The following is a 17220-nucleotide window of genomic DNA, read 5'->3' on the forward strand; positions in this document are numbered from 1 at the left end:
CTGATCATCCAAGCGTTATTCATGTTATTACATACCACACTAATATGGTATCAACATTATTTTGGAAAACATTCTCTATCAGGCCATATTTAATAATTTTGTGTTCATGACATACGTTTTCCTTTAATTGGGGGTTTGTTAGGTGTCAAGTTGTTGTTGTCTTTTTACTCACATGGTAGTGTATAGATAGATAGATAGATAAATTTTATTTTCACACGGTAAAAAACCCAAACAGATACATAGTCTGATTTACATTGGGGCCGTGCCATGAATAAAATGTACAAAGTAAAAGGCACCCAATCTTAATATACATGAATAATACATAAAGCATAATAATCGTAATTATTACCAGGTGATAATACAAAGAAGGTTAGTTTATACAAATAATTATGAATTGTAATAAAAGGATAAATTGGAAATATACAGAATATCTTCAATATGACTGCATAATACACAAAATATAGCATTATTAAAAATAAAAAAAACCTCTAACAACACTGCACACTCACCCTTACACACAAACAGATACACACCATACACCCTTCCAACTCATCCCTATGATATAACGCATACAGGTATAATGGGGGTGAAAAAATCATGTTAAAAAAAAAAAAACTCTGTCTAACAACACTGCACTCTCACCCTTACACACAAACAGATACACACCATACACCCTTCCAAACACCCGTCATCATTAAGTCTCATCCCTATGATATAACGCATACAGGTAAAATGGGTGAAAAAAATCATGTAAAAAAAAAGACATACCCTCCCCCACCAACCTATCCCTTTGTGATTAATTTCCTTAAATTAGCTAAAGCCCTTTTGAAACTGGTAGTGGTATTAGATTTTTGCATTTGAATTGGTAGTGAGTTCCAGCATTGAGCCCCCCTGAACGTAAAAGTTTACTTACCAGATTCGGTTTTTGCTTGGGGGATATTTAAAGTTAGTGGACCTGACCGTGTATTATATGTATGCCTATAAAATGAAAATCTTTCAATTAAATATGTCGGTGCCTGTCCTGTCATTATCTTAAACATCATTATAGCAATGTTGTAACTTCTGTTTTCTTGTAGCGTTACCCATTTTAATTTCTTTAAATTTTCTTTGGAAGATTAATACCATGGAGATCGATTTATTATTCGGGCAGCCCTATTTTGCAGCTTTTGAAGAACTTTCTGATTAATAAACCCGCTGTTACCCCATACAGCATCGCAATAGTTAAAGTGTGACATTATCAGGGAATTATAAACAATGATCATATCATTTTCGTCGACGAAGTTCTTTATAGACTTTAACATGAATAAACCACCATTTACTTTCTTCTGAACATAATTAATATGGTTTTACCATGTTAAATTAGAATCAAGAATAACACCTAAATATTTACATTTATTTACCTTACGCAATGGAGTATTATCAATATGTATCTGAAACACAGCATTTTCAATTTTACAGAGCCTTTGTTTGGTACCTAGTACAATGTACTCGGTTTTATTGATGTTTAAATGTAGTTTATTTTTAATCAGCCATTTTCTTATGTTTTCTAGATCTTCATTAATCTTAAAACATATTTCAGTGGGGCTTTTGCCTGAGCAATAAATCATCATATCATCTGCATACAAGCTAACTTTAAATTGTTTTAAAATGGACGGTAGATCATTAACAAATATGATAAAAAGTAGGGGTCCCAATATTGACCCTTGGGGAATACCACCCAGGATAAGGCGAGTTTGAGATATATGGCCACTGACTCTTGTAACCTGCCCTCTTCCTTTTAAATAATTCGTGAACCAGTTTATTGACACTCTATCCAGACCATACTGACATAATTTATCAATTAACAATTCGTGACTTACAGTGTCAAACGCTTTGCGCAAATCAAGCATTACAGCACATACAATATTCCCGTTACCAAATTCATTAAACCAATCATCGGTGATTGAAAGCAGTGTTGTCATGGCCTAAAGCCTGATTGGGAAGCATTCAAGAGATGATTAGAATTAAAGTAATTGTACAATTGGTTAAAAACTATTCTTTCTAAGATTTTTGATAAGATCGGTAAAATAGTATCCTTACATTTTCTCTCTCTCTTCGAGGGCGACACCGGCGAGGGTATTTTAATGTAGGTGGGGGCAGGACGTCGAGTGTTGGATTTATAAAAAAAAAAAAAAGGGATGAATTTTCAAATCTTAAAAGATTTAAATTAAATCTTTTAGATTTATATTTAAATCTACAAGGTTTAAAACTAAATCTAATATTCGACCGATCACTATTCACAGCCGATCTGGAATTATTTCAAATCCTTGGAATTTAGAGTTAATGCCCCTTCCCCCTTTTCAGGAAAAGGACATGGCCCTCCCCCCCCCCAATTTTTTTTTAGAAATTAGAGCCGCACCTGTCCCTATTGCATTATGTAAAAGCATAAATAAAATGGGGGGGGGGGGCTATAGGGGAGGAAAGAGAGGGAGGGAAAAAAGAGGAAAGAATGAGAAAGGGCGGGGGTGGGTCGGAAAAGGCAACTAGCTGCAGTACGATGATTATGTATTGTACGTAAATTGCACTTTATTCATAATGGAAATGTGTTTCGTCACACACAATATCGTCACCATTATTTATTTATTACTCATTCATATTTAATCAGTTCGAGGAACCAAAGTCCAATGACTGTATAGGTACATTTATGGTAGACAAAACTGTTTAAGGAATATTCAGGCGCACGCTTTCTATGCTATTACAGAGCTGGTAGGATTCTATCCCACTGAGTAGGATTTTTTTTGGGGAAAGTGACACTCAATAGGACCCCCCCCCTAGTTGTGTAATATTGAAACTTGCAAGGATGATGATTGTTGGTATGTTTTTTTCTCCAAATTTCAAAGAAAAATGAGATTTTAGGTTTGAAAATAGGATAAAAAGTGGTAGGATTTTTTCCGCAAATATTTATCATTATTATCATTAGAAATATATTTTGCCTTCGAAGTTAGCTTCATATCATGATCAGGGTCCCATTTCATCAAAGTTTGATATAATAATAAATGCACCATTTCTATAACAAGTTTACTATCAGCCAATCAAATCAATCGATTTCAGTAGCTTTTAACTGTTATTGTAAATTTGTTATCATAACAAATTTTATGAAATAAGCCCCATATAAATAAAGGTCTACACCCAATGCGTCTGCTTTCTATTTTGGTCTATCCCACTTGATGGTCTAATCCTTATTTGTCAAAAACCAGTCCGTACTACTAAACGTTTGGCATAATTGCCCTTTTAACCCATTTACCATTTTGTCTTATTTCCCTTTAGCTATTGCCTAAATTAGGCGATACCCATTTGGTATAATATCCCGGATTTCCCGAAAGGATCGGGTAAATTGGATCCGACATTCCGGAAATCTAGGGGGCACTTTCTTTTCTCGAACATTCGGGATTTTACGCGATTGTCCGACCGATAACCCGATGTGATGGCACAAGTCCTTGTCATTTACATGGATGACGTCAGCTTCAACTTTGCCCCCCCCCCATCTTTGCAATTGCCAATTATCATTACCCTTCGTAAAAAGGAGTCTCAACTTTCAAGGAACTTGCTGGTGATATGGTTTCCACGGTAACCCTGATTACCGCATCAATAGGTAATAAGATTGAAAATAAATCATCGGGAGAGGGTCAGATATCGTCTCTATACGACTGACGATGCATTAATAGGTCCATTCGGAAATGGAAGAAAATAGATAATTGGTAGAAGCAGCAAATTGGAAAAGAATCTTACCCTATAGCTCATAATCAAGGATAAAGGCTCAATGGCTAATGGGAATACAAGGACCAATGACTAATGTTGGCGACTGTGTGACGCATCCGCACAAAGCAATTCTAAGAAGAAAAGTATCTATAAATCATTTATTTATTTATTCATTTATTTATTTATTTATTTGTTTATTTATTTATTATATATATATTCATTCTTTCTTTTATTGATTCATTTACTTGTTTAATTTTTTTATTGATTTATTTATATATCTATTCATTAATTCATTCATTTATCTTCATTCTTAGTTATTTTTTAGATAGTTTTTTAGTTATTTTTTAGATATATTTTTGTTTATTCATTAACTAATTCACCTATTTATCTATTTATTTGTGTATTTATTCTTTGCGGGAGGAAAGGGTGTTTGAGCGTAGAGTATGATACATGATCAATGAGAAGTGGTCCCGATCAGATGGTGGTACCCTCTACATCTGGGAACCGTGTGCAGCCACTTTACTCATGAATACTGAAAAAAGATCAATAATTACCCTGAACAGAGCTATCTATTATGGATAATTTGCCCTTTAACCAGTGTTGACGATCAATGTCGCCATGATTTTGTGAGAAACAGCTAGGGATTGATATAGTCGATTGGTGGGAATACGAGCCTAAAGACTGTGCCCCTTATTCTATGGAAAGCCAATTGTGACAAACGGCTCTAATGTTCTGTCTGAGAATAACTTATTAAAAAAAAAAATTCTTTAACCTTAAAACTACTTGGGAAGAGCACGTACTGTAAGCATAAGAAACCAATATTATAAACACAATTATCTAATTTTCATTTTAAAGGGGAATCCAACCCAAATAAAAACTTGTTTTTAGAGGGAAAAGAAATATCTGACAAGTTGATAGGTGAAAGTTTGAACAATATCGGACAAACAATAAGAAAGTTATGAATTTTTAAAAGTTATAAATATTAGTAATCACTTTACCCGTGGAGACTTCAAATTGACTGCATATGTGATGTCATAGGGATGTAAGGTAAGGACTACTCTTCCATGTACTCCATAAAATGGCTAAAATGTCATTAAAAAAGTTTTACTTGAAATTATATCTTTCCTTCATGAGAGCATAAAACACTATACTATCTGTGTTATATTTAGATTACTGCCCCAGGGGAAAGGGTAAGTACCCATGATCATGCCCATGATAGTAGCCTGCATGGCCTTTCGGAAAGTTTTTCTTGCCCCTATATACTTACCCAGTTGCCAATTTGAAATCTACATAGTCTTATACCCCTTTCATATTGCGCTTTTCCCTGGTGAACTTTGCCGGCGAAGGGGAAAGTGTCCAGTATGAAAGGTACACCCCCGGGGGGGGGGGGGGCACTCGACCAAAAAAGTGGTGGGGGTGTGCCGCGGGTGAGACAAAAAACGGGGGCCTTGGAGCGGGCTTATTGTAAAAAGGAGGGTCCTCGGAACGGGCTTCGGAACTACAAATGTTTGTGAAAACGGGGGTCCTTGGAACGGGTCGCCTGCGTGCGAGTGCGTATGCATCCCTATGGAACGTGCATGCAGCTGGGCTGCGGCACGACTGCCGGGCGCGCTAGCGCAGAGGCGATGGTCAGACAGCGAGCTGCGGCCGCTTTTCACCAAAATTGCGACCGGAACGGCGTAACGGAAAATATGCGAAGCCCTGGAGCGGATTTTTTCTTCTTTTTTTCTCGAGAAGAAGAAAATGCTATGCTTTGGAGCGGCTTTTTTTGTTCTTTTTCTCAATAAGACAAAAATGCTATGCCTCGGAACGGAAATTTGAGTGTAAAAATGGGGGTCCCCTCCGCGGCACATACCCACTATGCATTATATACTGAGTGCCCCCCCCCCCCCCGGGGGGTACACCGGAGAACTTCACCGGCGAACTTCTCCACCTCTAGAGGTGGAGAACTTCGCCGGTGAAACTGTTTTCCCGGCGAAGTTCGCCGGTGAAACAGCCAATATGAAATCAAACCGGAGAACTTCCCCTCCTTAATAATGACGTCAGATGTCATTTTTCCCTCCCCAAAATCCCCTGAACTGAGATTTCGCGCGCTAGCTAGCTATTATTTCCGTGGAAGGCCACGCTTTATGAACGATTCGATCATTCCATAGAGTCAAATACCCTCGAAGATACAGTTTTTTTTTCCACTAACGATATTTATTATAAAAGCGTTAGTTTACATGCTAAAAATGCGCTTAAAATATCAAAATACTTTGATTCTTCTTTTGTTTTGCTTCTAATATTTCTAGAATGTAATGTAATTTCTTTAAACCTTTTTTTAATCGGTAAGAAGCAATGTTTACAATTTTCTTTTCGTTCGTTCTACTTCTGCATGGACATGCCGAGTAAGCTGATCAGCAGCTGCTGCTGAGAAGTGTTTACCAGCCGTCATCTCCAAAATTCACTGTTATAATTAATTAGGTATCTGCAATTAATAAGGAAAGAGTACGATTAAAATTCAAATTAAGAAAAGGCGCGCGCTTTCATTGACACCGGGTTTGCACTTACTTCCGCCCGAGCAAATCACCCGTTGACTTTCGCCGGGGAAGAGATGTCAGTGCGAAAGGGTACATTTTTTTCTTCGCCGGGGAAGTTCGCCGGGGAAAAATGAAGAGGCCAGTCTGAAAGGGGTATTAGGGATCTCAATTTTAAAGCAGCCATAACTTTCTTATTGCTTGCCCGATTTCTTTCAAATTGTAATCATTCTGTTTTATTTATTTATCTGCTTTCCAACACAATATTTTATGACCAAGGCTGGATTCCCCTTCAAATGACATTAAATGAAGTTAATGATGTCCAAAAATGTTTAAAGTAACCCTGTAGCATTTGAAATAAGCTTTAAAAAAGCAAACGAAAGGACACAGCACTTTACATTACTCATACCAGGTATCCAATCTCTGAACCTCAGTTGAGTGAAGCATAATTAGTGTGGATAAATTTCTTTCTGAAGGAAAAAATGACACGGTTGGGATTCGAACCCACGACCCTCTACTTGAACCGCTAGACCATGACGACTCCATTTATCCATATCCATATCCATATTATTATTTTGAAAATTTTGCCACCGATGAGTATGTGATTTGTGAGGGCAGCATGATATTTTGTTTGGCATATAATTCATAAAATCATTATAGCTCGCGAGCGCGGCCGCATGATGTCTGATAGAAAATGTTTCTCGACATGCCTTTGGGGAATTCAGATTTATCTTTTTTTTCCGCCACAAGCTCTTGCAGTGCTCATTGACACTTATTTGATTTGATCACTTTTGAAAAATTAATGACTTTCATGTTTAAATCATGATAATCGGTATCTCGACTTTGGCCTGTTATCTTTGATTTTCCGCGCCGATGAAAACTATCTTGATTTCAGATCTAACTTCCGAACAAGCTGAATACTAGTCTTACTTTCAGGTTTAATGAACCCTCTGTGCGTCGTAGAAATAATAGACATGACTTATATCCTATCGAAACTATTCCTATGACTCTTTATTACCCATTATAGTAATATAATGAAAAGGGGTATTTATGAACAGGAAATACACTTGTGATATCTGCACTTGAATTAAGCATTTTATGACGTCAGATACCATGGTAAAGCAAAAGAATGATGATGATGATGGTTGGTCATTAATTATGATTTATTATTATTAATATTGTTGTTATTTTCGTCATTATGATTTTTATAGTTATTTAATTTCATTGTCATCAAAATAATTATTGGTTCAGATTTCATGTTTATATAGCTGAGCTTCTATGCACTTTATACTTAATATCTTTTTATTATCCTGGCAGTAGCTGAGCCGCTATGGGTGTTTAAGGAATAAATTCTACTGCGTACCCGTTCACCTCCTCTGGGTTGAGTGCAGCAAATGTGGATATATTTCTTGCAGAAGAAAAGTAGTGCTTGAAGTGGGATTAGAACCTACGACCTTTTGTTTGAGAGGCGAGAGTCAGAACAACTACATCATGGCGTTCCACATCATGATATAATCATGAATTATCATTGACATGGCCATAACAAAAATAGTAATTTGTAAGGCGCTTAATACTGATGTTCGTAAGCGGACAATTATTTTCTGACTAATTACCAGAATCGAAAAAATAAAAGTATAACCAATAGATAATATTTTCAGAATCATACCCCCCCCCCTTAATAGAAAGATGTGCATGTCCATTGTTTCTATACATGCTGCAGAAATAATACGCCAGTGATATGATAAATCATATATGAATGATGTTCGTAATATTCAATATTATTTATCACTGTTTTGTGTTTCTCTGCATTATCTTTTCCTGCAGATTATTGGATCGGAAATTGAGACAAAACTTCCGGAAGCCAAGAACCGCTCTCCCTTTCTCGAGGAAAGTGAATAGTTGTGGCCCATAATATCTTCGAAACATATTGCACTAATTATGGAACCGTTTTGGGAATGCATACATTACGATCTATAATAGTTCATCATGACATTCAGAAATCGACCTTGATGTTGGAGTTCTGCAACCTTTCAAGAACGAGTTCAATCGTTGGACTTTCTACCAAATGATGAGCGCCATCTACGTCGGGGTATGAAGCTACCAAGTCAGTGAGCCAATTCTGGAGAGATAGGAACATCTGTGATGACTGGAATACTTTATCAGAGAACAACAAATTTATGAAATTTCGAACCAAGAAGTGAACTTTATTCGTCAATTACGTCACTGTTCTACCTTTTTTTTACAAGAGTAGAGACAAGAAGCTAGTGCCGTAAAGAGAAATAAAAACTTGACTCAATTCTACGCATACATTACCAGAAAGACAACGAACAAAATGGCTTCTGAAAGTGACATCATGATGAATTCGACCAATAGCAGCATGGAAGAAATGCCTGAAGATAACCAAAAGGTCTTCACCATTGTTTTGTACGTTCTCGTCGGCTCTGTAGGCATTCTGGGTAATTCAATGGTGTGCGTGGTATTCAGTCTCGTAAGATCACGGAGAAGTCAGGTAATTAGTCAAATTGTTTTAAAATCACAATAAAAGTAGTAGTAGTAGTAGTAGTAGTAGTAGTAGTAGTAGTAGTAGTAGTAGTAGTAGTGGTGGTGGTGGTGGTGGTGGTGGTGGTGGTGGTATAGTAGTAGTAGTCGCAGTAGCAGCAGCAGCAGCAGCAGCTGCAGCAGCAGCAGCAGTAGTAGTAGTAGTAGTAGTAGTAGTAGTAGTAGTAGTAGTAGTAGTAGTAGTAGTAGTAGTAGTAGTAGTAGTAGTTAGTAGTAGTTAGTAGTAATAGTAGAAGTGGTAGAAGAACTAGTAGAAGTAGGCAGTAAGAAGAAAGTCGGGGAATTTTTTTTTTCTGTTAACCTTATTAGATTTCATATTTATAACTTAGTCCACGACCAAGGTTGCTTTATAAAATTTTCTTTTTTTTAACTTACTTTCTTTCTCCCTCTTCCCATTTCATTCACCACGGTGCTACTTTGTAAAATAATTGCAGAATTTCGCCCCTGTCCACTCCTTTAGCACCCCCCCCCCCCCCGAATACAAAGTAGCAGGTTAAGATATCGAATTCCTTTTTTTACAGTAATTAATTCTTTCTTTCTTTTTTCGTTTTACATGTCCAGGTGAATCTATTTATTCTGCACCAGGCCGTTGTTGATTTGTGTACATCGTGTTTGCTCATCATGTTCGGCATCACGCAGCTCTATCGGGATGAAATCATGAAGACATCTTACGAGCCTCTGAATGCATCCTCACCAACCACCAACTCATCAGATCCCACGGGTGACGGAGCGAGCCAGGAATACGTCAAGGTCGCCAACATCCCCCTCCCCTTGGCGGAGTTTATGTGCCGGCTCTGGTGGGGCCGAGTCTTCCTTTTCTCCATGTTCGCCATCTCGACGTTCAACCTGATGTCGATGGCCATCGAACGCTACATGGCCATAATGCACCCGTTCTTCTACGCGACGAAATTCAAGCGACGTCACACCCTTATTGTCATCATCATGGCGTGGCTCTTCGCACCGGTACTGCAGTACTTCCCGCCGATCTTCCAGTACGACGCGATGGACGATACGCACGAGTGCGGCATCCAGGCGGACTTCTCTAAAACGGCCCAGGCTGCTATAGGTATCTGTCTCATTAGTTGGGAGTTCATCATGCCAAGCATCGTCATGGGAATTTCATCTATCAAGATCTTCAGGGAGCTTCGGTACCGTGACAGCTACCTGGTGAAGGCCACCAACTACCTTGTGGATAAAGGTAAACGTACTCAGCAGCAATCCGAACCCGAGCAGGAGACAATGCGAGCTAACAGGAACACCACCATGGTCGTCATCGTCATCTTCGTGGTCTATATAATCTGCTGGGCACCGAACCACTTCACCTTCCTCGGTTTCAACCTCGGAATGGAGTTGGATTTCACCGGAAAATGGTACCACACAACCGTCTTGCTTGCCTTCGTCAATTCATGTATAAACCCCTTCATTTATGCGATTAGACTAAAGACATTCCAAAGAGGATTGGTCCACATATGCCGCCTTGGCTGCCACCCCATCTCTTCGGCGCGCTTCGACTCACAAGAAACAGCAAGTCGGTACAGGGTCAATGCGTCTGTCTTGTGAACCGGAAGGACATTGGTTTTAGCTTGTAGATAATTTTCAAGGTGCTCCATTCTTTTGACTGTAATATTTCCATGTTCATTTTGTGTCTGAAATATTTATTCTCAATGGACTTGTAAAGTTGTGAAAGATATTGAATGTTTTTTTTTAATGCTGACAATGATATTTATGGTGCATGAATACAATTTATTTCTCTATGAATGAAAGCACCTTCTTATAATGTACTTTTGTCTCTAATATGTCTGGAAAGGTGTAATGTCTTTGATCTTTCTGAAATCACATTTTGGAATTGCATATACATTTGCATACCCATAGAGCTACATACCATGTGGATTATCAGTATGTTTTCTATAGTGTTCTTTTCTTCATAATCATAATCCCGACAATAACTTATGCAAGTGTGGTATGAGGCCTGTATTTTGAGGATTGGTTTAAACCGATGGCAAAGTAGTCTGATAACAGTCATGTCAAGCTGAAAATATCGAAGGTCCGTTTACTCCACTGGTATTTTATTGTTACTGTACTCCGGGGGTAGTGGCACTCGGATTTGGAAACGGTAGGGGTGGCTGCCCCAAAAATCTGAAACCTTACCCTTGGGGACCAAAGTTGCTATGGAGTGACGGTCTAGAGAGCTAGATGGTCCTCTGTCAATGGGGGGGGGGGGGGGGTCTTTGAGAACTGAAGTCTGGCATGAAGGGCTTAGAAATGGGGAAGACGGGTTAGTCAATCAAAAGGGGTGAAAGTTATATTCTTGGGAACAACTGACATGAAAGGGGCCTTAATAGCACACATAGCAATGTTGCCATTATACGTGAGAGCCCCCCTCCTCTTTTACTACTCTCTAAATCTAGTCCCTTATCACACTACTCTATGAGTGATAGTAGGGATCAATCCCTTCTAAGTGATAGTAGCGACCAATCCCTTCTGATTGATAGTAGGGACCAATCCCTTCTGAGTGATAGTAGGGACCAATCCCTTCAGAGTGATAGTAGGGACCAATCCCTTCAGAGTGATAGTAGGGACCAATCCCTTCAGAGTGATAGTAGGGACCAATCCCTTTAGAGTGATAGTAGGGACCAATCCCTTCTGAGTGATAGTAGGGATCAATCCCGTCTGAGTGATAGTAGGGACTAATCCCTTCAGAGTGATAGTAGGGACCAATCCCTTATGAGTGATAGTAGGGACCAATCCCTTCTGAGTGATAGTATGGATCAATCCCTTCTGAGTGATAGTAGGGACCAATCCCTTCAGAGTGATAGTAGGGATCAATCCCTTCTGAGTGATAGTAGGGACCAATCCCTTATGAGTGATAGTAGGGACCAATCCCTTCTGAGTGATAGTAGGGATCAATCCCTTCAGAGTGATAGTAGGGACCAATCCCTTCTGAGTGATAGTAGGGACCAATCCCTTCTGAGTGATAGTAGGGACCAATCCCTTCTGAGTGATAGTAGCGACCAATCCCTTCTGATTGATAGTAGCGACCAATCCCTTCTGATTGATAGTAGCGACCAATCCCTTCTGAGTGATAGTAGCGACCAATCCCTTCTGAGTGATAGTAGGGACCAATCCCTTCTGAGTGAACTTTGCATCTTTTTATCAGCTCATTTTGTGCTCACAATGAGAGACTAAGGCTAAAAGTTTCAAGATGTCTAAGTAATGACAATTCAAAATTGCCTGCTTCCTGTGACGTCCGAGTCACTGTAGTCAACCAATTTTTTCCGCCAAAAGGTAGGAAGATTTGCTGCTCTTTCACAGATGATATCAAGAAACTTATTTGGTTTAAATCATCTATTTAATTTGCTTCAACATACCATGTTCTGTCAATTAACCAATAACCTTTTTTTAAAGTATGTCTTGTACCTAAATGATCTCGCTGCATGAATCCGTTTATTGTGATAAAAATAATTTGAAAGTTTAGATTCAATTTACTTATCTACGCAATTTAACCTGAAATAAAAATATATTTCATATTTGAATTTTATCTCAATATAGCTTTAAATAATCTTCAAAATACTGCAGTGTGATACCATACCACTAAGCGTATCATGTTTATTATATTGTAAGCTTAGTCGGTAGTGTGCTTTGTTGTCGAAATAAGACCGTAATTCTGGACAAAAATATGTTTGTATTTGTTTTCTTTTGACCGCCTAATGTCAACTGATATGTTTCATATGTGTAATTTTTTGCATGAATTAACAAAAGATCTATGGCGGTTTAAAAGTATTTATAAATCCCTTTTAAAGCGAAAATTGATTTGAAACTCGAAATTTTGACTTTAAACATTGACATGAAACTGGAGACTCGAAGCAAAACAACATTCTTGAAACATGTAACACTATAGATGTCAGTCCACCGATCAATATCTCATTTCTTCTCAGACAGTACAGCGCCAGCATTGACAAATTAGTCAGACCTACTACTTTTTAATGCCACCTAAGGCATACTAAGGGAACAGACGTTGGCCACTGGAGAAAGATTCCATTTATAACACGTATTCCTTTCAAATAGGAGACAATGGCGAACACTAAAGACAGATATAATACATTGTTATTGGGTATAAAATCTTATTTTATTCTGGCATTTTTCAGCTCGAAAAACCTAAACAATTACCAAACAGGTGCTCGTTTTTAGAGAGTAAGTTTTTTTTTTAAGAATTAGAATAAAAATCTCTGTGCCAGCTACTCTTGTTTTAAATCATAATTGCAACTATTGATGGTGGTGCCGTAGCCGAGTGGTCATGTGCCTATTAGACACATGAAAGTCTGGGGTTCGATCCCGGTCACGGCACTTAGGCCCGTGAGCAAGGCATTGTGTTATACATTGGCGGCGGAGCAGAGGATTATCTTTTGTGTTTGGGGGGGGGGGGGACGCACATTCTTTGTAGGTATGTGTACACCTGTTAAAAAAAATATTTAAAGAAAATTATTTGCAACAGATCATACGTCTCAAACGTAAGGAAGCTTTAGAGTGCCGTCGATTTGATGCTATGACAAGATATTTCACCTTGTCATGTGGATTTAATACCATTACGACAAAATTGTAAGGCTTAGAGGGCCATCCAACCCTCTGATGAAAGAGTCCTACATCTGCCCTTGCATTGGTCGCAGAGATGGCGCCACAGTAGAAAGATGGACAGGGGGCGTCTGCTGCTTTTAGGTTCGTCCAATTGTCCAAGTTGGGAAAAGGGGGGATAGAGCAGGAAAAAAAATAAAGAGAGGGTGAACACCCTGCTAATAAAGAACACAAAGTAAAACAAAAATTATAGTGAAGTATTCACAATGTTAAAATGTTCAAAAAACAACGGTGCGAACATATTTTCACATTGTGGACACCTCGACAGTGTGACTTTTCACACGGGTGACTAAGTAAATGTGTGATTCACATTGTTGTAATGCTCAAATTTGACAATGTGAATGTGATTTCATATTTTGATCTAAACTGTGAACACACTGTGGGGTGCTATTGTTTCCAGTAGGGAAGGAAGGAGGTAGATACATCCCCTATAATTCAATTGAAAAGATGACGTCACCATTAGGTCGTCTGCCCCCCTCCCATCCCCTGATATACCATGTTGGATAACCACACGTAATGAATAAAATGCCGCGTTTGATTACTAGGTTTAATAACCACGGTCATGATAGACAAACGAATCTCCCTGTATTAGTGCGGGCTTCGATTGTCATCATTTTCCAATTAAGACATCTCACAATACCTCCGGTCACGTGACATTACAAAGTCATCGATTTAATGAACATATTGTACTGTTACAGTCACACCAACGAAACCGACTCTAAACCGATCGATAGTATGTCATTGGAAATAACAAAATAACTTTGATCGGTCTGGAGTCGGTTCATTTCATGTGGCTGATTTGGTTGTTAATAAAATGAATTCGCCACTGGCAGTATACATGAATACAATATCTCCAATGCATATAATGTATGATGACGATGCCTTAGCACGTTTGACTAGTTACCATGGTTACGGAGTTGTTCGATCATTTTGGTTAGGATTATGCTAATGTTTTGATGGTAATGATGATGAAGGTGATGATGATGGTGAAGATAATGATGGTGATGATGATGTTGATATTAGTGATGAGAATGAAGATGATGGTGATGATGATGGGGATAATGATGATGGTGTTGATGATGTTGCAGGTAAAAATGGTGATGCTGGTGATGATGGTGATGTTGATGATGATGATGATGATGAATGGCGATGATGACGACGATGATGAAAATTATGTCATGTTGGTTCATTCTAAAGTCAGCCAAACAAAAATAATCCTTCATGTAAATAATTTTAATTCTAGGTATGTTGCTTTGTTAACAAAATGCAAATATGGAATGCTTCATATTAAGAAATGGGACTGAAGCAAATATCGGGTTGCCAGACTACGTCATCACACACTGGTCCTGCTGGTGCGGCTCGATATATCGGTGACTACCTTCATTACCAGGCACGACTGTTGATAGTCACCTGTCTATAGCTATCCATCATTAATGTTCCATACAATCTTATGATAAGCGACAGGGTGTCGTAAGATAACGATTACATCGAGGCCGTGCTGGGGAAGATTATTATGCTCCATTGGTAAGAATAGGGAGTTTCGCAACAGTAGCACATACGCTTCCTGGAATTTAGAGAATCCAAAATCCCTTCATGACAATTTTGATCAAAAATCGGTGAATCAAAACAGCATTTTAATCAGTGACCCTGGACAAACCAAATTCTTAGGACGAACTTTTGTCTTAGCTTGTAATTGTGACGGGTATTTCCAATGAAATTTACCATGATCTAGAATTCGTCCCCGTTGCACTTGCGAAAAAATCTCTAATGATTTTATAGAGGCCAAAGAGGAGTAGGGTCCATTATGCACCATTTGCAGGAATGACAATAATTTATCCATTTATAAAAAATATATAGGTATTAAGGCCCAGCAAAAAACTGCATTAATCAATGCCCTTATCATGGAATAAAAAAAAAATAGTCACACTAACAGCAACTAAAGGGGAAGTTCAATTTGACGAAAATTTTGTTGTAAAACTACGAGAAAAAAATTATAAACAAATATTGGTGAAGGTTCGAGGATGATCCATCGATGGTTAAGAAAGTTATTTTTTTACGTCATATACGAGCAGCTGCCCCATAGTTGTGTAATATAACATTCATAAATTTTAAATTAATTTTCTTTTTTCAGGAGCGGTTATGAAATAATGTGTCTGTTATTGTGCTGAAGATGCAATGAAATCCATATTCTTTTTTTTTCTTCAATATTTCATTGATTTTTTTTAAAGTTCATGTTACATAGGAAGTTGCTCGCATGTGACGTCATCAATCAAACAATTGAAATTCTAATAACTTTGTTAAATCTTTGATTGAATTTCTTCAAATCTTAACCAATAGTTTTGTTCTGCTATTTTTCTTTTTTTTGTCAGGGTGAACTTCCCCTTTAGCATTGATATCATACATGAAAATAGAGTCACACTGGAGGGCTTCGCTCTGTTGTTTGATTCCCGTGATTTTAATGCAGTGTTATTTCAATTTTGTACACGCTTCGCTGTCGGACGAGTAATATATAATTAACTATTATATGCCCTACATTATTTCTACCTTATGAGAAACATTCATCCTTTTATGATTAGAGCGTGGGCATCAGTGCATTCTAAACACTTAGGTGTTACTGTTAACACTAACACTAGTTGCTGCTCCTCAATGACCACATTCTAAGGTGTTGAAATTACACCATAGAGTCTGAACACAACAACAAAGAGTGATACACTAACAACCATATTATACGTGTTGTAATAACAGCCAAGCGTCTTGAACACTTGATCTATATTAAACTATAATGGTATATTTAACACCGAAGTGAGATGACTGATGTGGTGCTCAATATACACCGGATAACCATGATAACAGTAAACACCACGGTTTTTGCTACGTGAGAAATATTTTGGAGATGCAGATGAGGATGTTTTGATAGCCTCTCTGCGGGGGAAGGGATGTTGATCTAGAATATATATCCATCTAGAGATGATGATGGATTGGTAGACAGATTAGAATAATATACCCGTCCAACCTCCACACGCCCCACTCAGTTTGTGCGTACATGTGGATGATACATGGCACCTAGCTGACATTCACGACATCAGTACAACACTTGTATATACATGTATATACGAAGGCAGAGTTGAGAAAGAGGTTGTGCAATTGTATGCATTTTCCCACAAGCATTTATGGAAATGTTGAATTACTCTCCAGGCCTATTGCAAATTTATTAGTTTCATCACACCTACAGACATCCTAATCCCCATCTTTATTATCCAAATCGTTGAATTATTGTTAATCATATACCAATACCGGCCTATGAAATGCATCATGTAATCAATATAATGATTTTCTTTTGGAGGTGTCATTTTTTTCAATCAATCTGTTTCTGATGACTATCCTCAGAATGTTATATTAATTTAGCTGTAGCTTTTTAATCAGAATAATTCAATTTGTACCCCTAATCTATGATTATGTAAACAATAAAGAAAAAAAATTATAGGCCTATTAGGTTTACCATGTAATAAAAATGTGCCATGAATTATCGTTAATGAACAGATGAATGCAGAAGAAGAAATTAATTAAATCACTGAAACTAAATCCTAAATGTTATGAATATTGTGGAGAATGTAATGTTGTTAAGATTTTAGTTCCATGGGTTTTTTTTTTTTTTTTAATTTGCCATTTATCAACCCAAAAAGAGAGAATGATCAATATCTTGGGATAAGAAAAAAAGAACAGTGGATCTGGATTATTGTGGTAAACACAGACTATTTAATAATCATGCAGTTTAACG

General features: G+C 37.8%; 1 protein-coding gene across 1 annotated transcript; it reads left to right on the top strand.

The window, feature by feature from the left end:
* The first annotated feature begins 8076 nt into the window (after positions 1 to 8076).
* Positions 8077 to 10692, top strand: LOC129279635 (galanin receptor 2a-like). Its single transcript, XM_054915738.2, has 2 exons — positions 8077 to 8763; positions 9375 to 10692. Exons 1-2 carry the CDS (start codon positions 8587 to 8589, stop codon positions 10371 to 10373), a joined length of 1176 nt encoding a protein of 391 aa, XP_054771713.2. The 5' UTR covers positions 8077 to 8586; the 3' UTR covers positions 10374 to 10692.
* The last annotated feature ends 6528 nt before the right edge of the window (positions 10693 to 17220 follow it).

Source organism: Lytechinus pictus, chromosome 16, assembly GCF_037042905.1.
Source record: "Lytechinus pictus isolate F3 Inbred chromosome 16, Lp3.0, whole genome shotgun sequence".
NCBI classification, from domain to species: domain Eukaryota; kingdom Metazoa; phylum Echinodermata; class Echinoidea; order Temnopleuroida; family Toxopneustidae; genus Lytechinus; species Lytechinus pictus.